Raw genomic sequence first — 3393 nt, 5'->3', positions numbered from 1 at the left:
GCAAAACCACAGCAAAAGCCCATGGCGGGAGCAGAGGGCGTAGGAGCTGGGGTTGGGGGAGTCCAGAGGCGGCCTCACTCCAGGTGAATGCACACACCACCTACCAGCTGGGTCACATGGGCGAGTTGAACCCCTGGGCCACAGGTGGGTCTGCAGATGACAAGGGTTATGCGGAAGCCCCCAGGTGACCCTTATGTGAGGAGGGCCTCGGTCCGTCTGTCCCTTCAGCAGAGTGGCAGAGGCTGGAGCAGGCTCTGTGCTTCCTGTGGGCAGCTCGTTTCCAGTGGAAGGGGAGGGAGAGGATGTCAGACTCTCAGGGGGAACCACGGTGAGGACAGAGAGGCTGGGAGTGTCCATTAGGCTCATGGCACTTTCTCTCTCTGAAGGAAACCATCGAGGGGTGTCCCTCCCACAGCAGGATGGGGAGCAGTGTTCAGCATATGCACAATCTTCTGTCTTGTCCTAGAAGTCGGTCGCTTGGTCGTGGGCTTCAGGAAACTCTGTCCAAGTTCGACACCTCCTGGGACGCCTTTACTTGGCCCGTCATCTCGGGGCTAAGCCCGTCTGCCCGGTCTGGTTTCCTTTCCCGGCTGCTTTCCCCTGCCCAAGCCCTTGCCCTTCTCCCTTCCCCACAAGAGTAGCCTCAGGGAGAAACGCTCCTCGGCACACCTTTTTCCACATGTGTGCCTCTTCCCATCAGAGTAAACGGGCGTGGGCCCAGAGAAAAGGGGGAAGGAGGCCGCTGTTTCTACCCTTGGTCTGGGCATGTGGTCCACTTGGTCTTGCTCACCAGGCGCTCCACTGGATTTTGGAGCAAAAGCTCAGCGTAATCAAGAATGGACCTAACGTGTTGGTCTTCGCTGGGGACAAAGGCAAAATTAATGGAAAGACATCAAACCCAGATGTAGCCTGCTGAGAAGGAGCTTTTGTATTATCCAAAGTTAGCAGTTCTCTTTGTTCCTTGGTGGTGGGTGATGGCTCTGTGAGGCAAAGAATAACAGGTGTTGCAGGTTGTGTTGGGGCGGCTCCCATTTGTCCCCACCTCCTGTCTTCGTCCTGTGGGTTTATCGCTATTTCTCTAAGCATAGCTTCTCACTGCTTAACTTTTATTCCTTACCTAAGACCACATGAGTTGGCGTTTAAATGAAAATACATTTGCCTGATGTCGCACATTCTGTCACCTTCTCTTACAAGATCATTCCCAGCGACCCCTTCTGGGTGCCAACCACTGAGGAAGAATACCTGCACTTTGGGGAAAAGGCCGATTCTGAGAACCAGGCCCGGAAGTACATGAACGCGGTGCGAAAGCGGAAAGGTCTCTACGTGGAGGAAAAGATCGTGGAGCACGCAGAAAAGCAGAGAACCCTCAGCAAAAATAAGTAACTACTCTTGGCAGATTCTTTTCTTTCTAATAAATTAAGAAGGATCCCCCAGGGTTCGATCCTGGAAGACTTCTTTATGCTGCATTATCTGTGTGCGTTTACTTTCAATAAAGTCAAGCCATGCAAGCACTTGAAAAGGGACTTTGGAGAACACAGTTCCTAAGCAGCTTTTAATTGGTTCTGGCACAACGCAGAGAGTTATTAAGTACCGCAGCGGTGACTCACTACCTGCCACCCTGTGCGTAACCCCAGCAGTGAGGTGTGTGCCGTGGAGGGGGCACCTGTGCAGCTCAGGGGTGGGGTGCGACGTGCAGACCCCACAGTGGGGAGCAGCCGCACCTCTGCCTGTCATCACAGTGTCACCCTTCTGCGGTCGTCCTCCACTTAGACGCGCTTCGTAGTTGATCACTGAATCACAGCATTCCACATTGTTTGGAGACACCACATGCTTGAGACCAGCCACCTTCCAGTTAGTTCAGCCAAGTCACTCTCAGTAGCTGATTCATCTTACGGTTTCTTTGTCAAGCGAATCGACGTAATGCTCACTCGTTGGCCTTTAAACCTTCTGTGTTTACACTCATGAATCACATCACTCGTGTTTGAATAAGTGTCAATGGAAGTTATGCCCGATATGTTTAGCTTTAAAAAAAAATTTTTTTTTTACAAGTTTCTTTGCTATTTCCTCTTAGCCTTCCTCACTCAAGGGATGTTCTCTAATGTGATGAGGTTATTGCCTATATTGTACATTTTTTTCTGAAACCTCAGTTGCCTCATTCAGGGAGAGCCCCACATGAGGGACACATGCAATTTAGTCAAAAATAGATTTCGTAAGTTTTGATGTTACGCTAATCATTTTTATAGCCATTAAAAAAAAAAAATTTTTTTTTTCAAAACTCATAAAATTATCATACCGGACCTTGTTTTTGAATTGCTTTTAATGGTTTTTTGTTGTTTTTTTTTTTTTCCCCAATAAACTAGGTCATTCTTAATATTAGTTGTGTTTTATCTTTAATCTTTAGAGCCCTGGGTAACTGGTCAAATCTAATTGACCCAGACTCTGGCTAGATAACTCACTCTGTATAAGTCTAAATTAATTTTGACGTCTGAATTAGGAGAGTATTGATACCACGTATTGCTTTATCCGAAAGCTTTGATAACATAGGAAAAGCTAGCACATCGATTTATCGCTTTTTGTAAATGACGTCATTCAAACTGCCAGATGTGCTATAAAAAGTATTCTTAGACTCTACGCTTTGTGGAGAAAAGAGGCAGAGCCCAGAAAGAGTTGGAGCTCTTTTTACAGTTCTGTTGGGCCCTGCCAGATGTGCTCGTGTGGGAGGAGTGACATGTCAAGTTGATAGATGCCTCTCTTCCTTCTCCATGTTTAGGAGAGACAATAATGAGCAGTAAAATGACCACGAGGAGGCAGGCCAAGGGATATAGCTAATCTGCCATGTGAGTAACCTACCCTGTCGTGTAATTTGTGATGGGACCCCAGTCACTGAACCCATCCGTGTGTGACAGCCTAGGAAAACCGTCTTCCCTCTGTCCCAGTGCCATGCCCTGACCATAGCCTGAGTGTCGAGTTCAGTGGAAGTGAGCGCAGAAATGCTCAGTCCCAGTGTGGGATGCGAGGCTTTCTGTTCTTAGTGGGGGTGGCTTCTTACAGTCACTGATAGGCAGGCCTCGGGCAGCGAGGAAGCCACAAAACCAAAACCCCCTCCTGGAGGACTCATTGCATCGAAGGCCAGAGGCAGCTGTCCTCGGGGACAGGCATAGGCAACAACAACACAATTCCTTTTCCCGGCCAGCATGGAGCACGGGTGGGGCAGGGTGCTGTTGCCTGGGTCAGAGTGTCCACAGACCTGAGGAGAGATACACTGTTCCTATGATGACCCTCTTATGACTATGTGTGGTACGCAGAGGTAGGTGCATAGGTAGATGGGTGGGTGGGTAGGTGGTACACAGAGGGAGAGAGACAGGGATGGAGAGGGAGAGAATTGTTTGATTC

At 49.0% G+C, this 3393-nt stretch overlaps 1 protein-coding gene across 2 annotated transcripts in view; it reads left to right on the top strand.

Annotated features, from left to right (window-relative positions):
• The window catches only part of LOC105302852 (elongation factor-like GTPase 1), a 19775-nt gene extending 18252 nt beyond the window's left edge, over window positions 1-1523 (top strand). Inside the window, exon 4 of one of the 2 annotated variants that reach the window (XM_011376096.2) lies at window positions 1195-1523. In XM_011376096.2, the coding sequence (XP_011374398.1) occupies window positions 1195-1383 (189 nt within the window). In that variant the 3' untranslated portion in view covers window positions 1384-1523. The remainder of the gene's footprint in view (window positions 1-1194) is intronic. The other variant, XM_023520975.1, reaches the window with a different exon arrangement.
• The last annotated feature ends 1870 nt before the right edge of the window (window positions 1524-3393 follow it).

This window comes from Pteropus vampyrus, unplaced genomic scaffold (assembly GCF_000151845.1).
Source record: "Pteropus vampyrus isolate Shadow unplaced genomic scaffold, Pvam_2.0 Scaffold286, whole genome shotgun sequence".
Taxonomy (NCBI): domain Eukaryota; kingdom Metazoa; phylum Chordata; class Mammalia; order Chiroptera; family Pteropodidae; genus Pteropus; species Pteropus vampyrus.
This window is presented reverse-complemented; position numbering and strand designations above follow the sequence as displayed.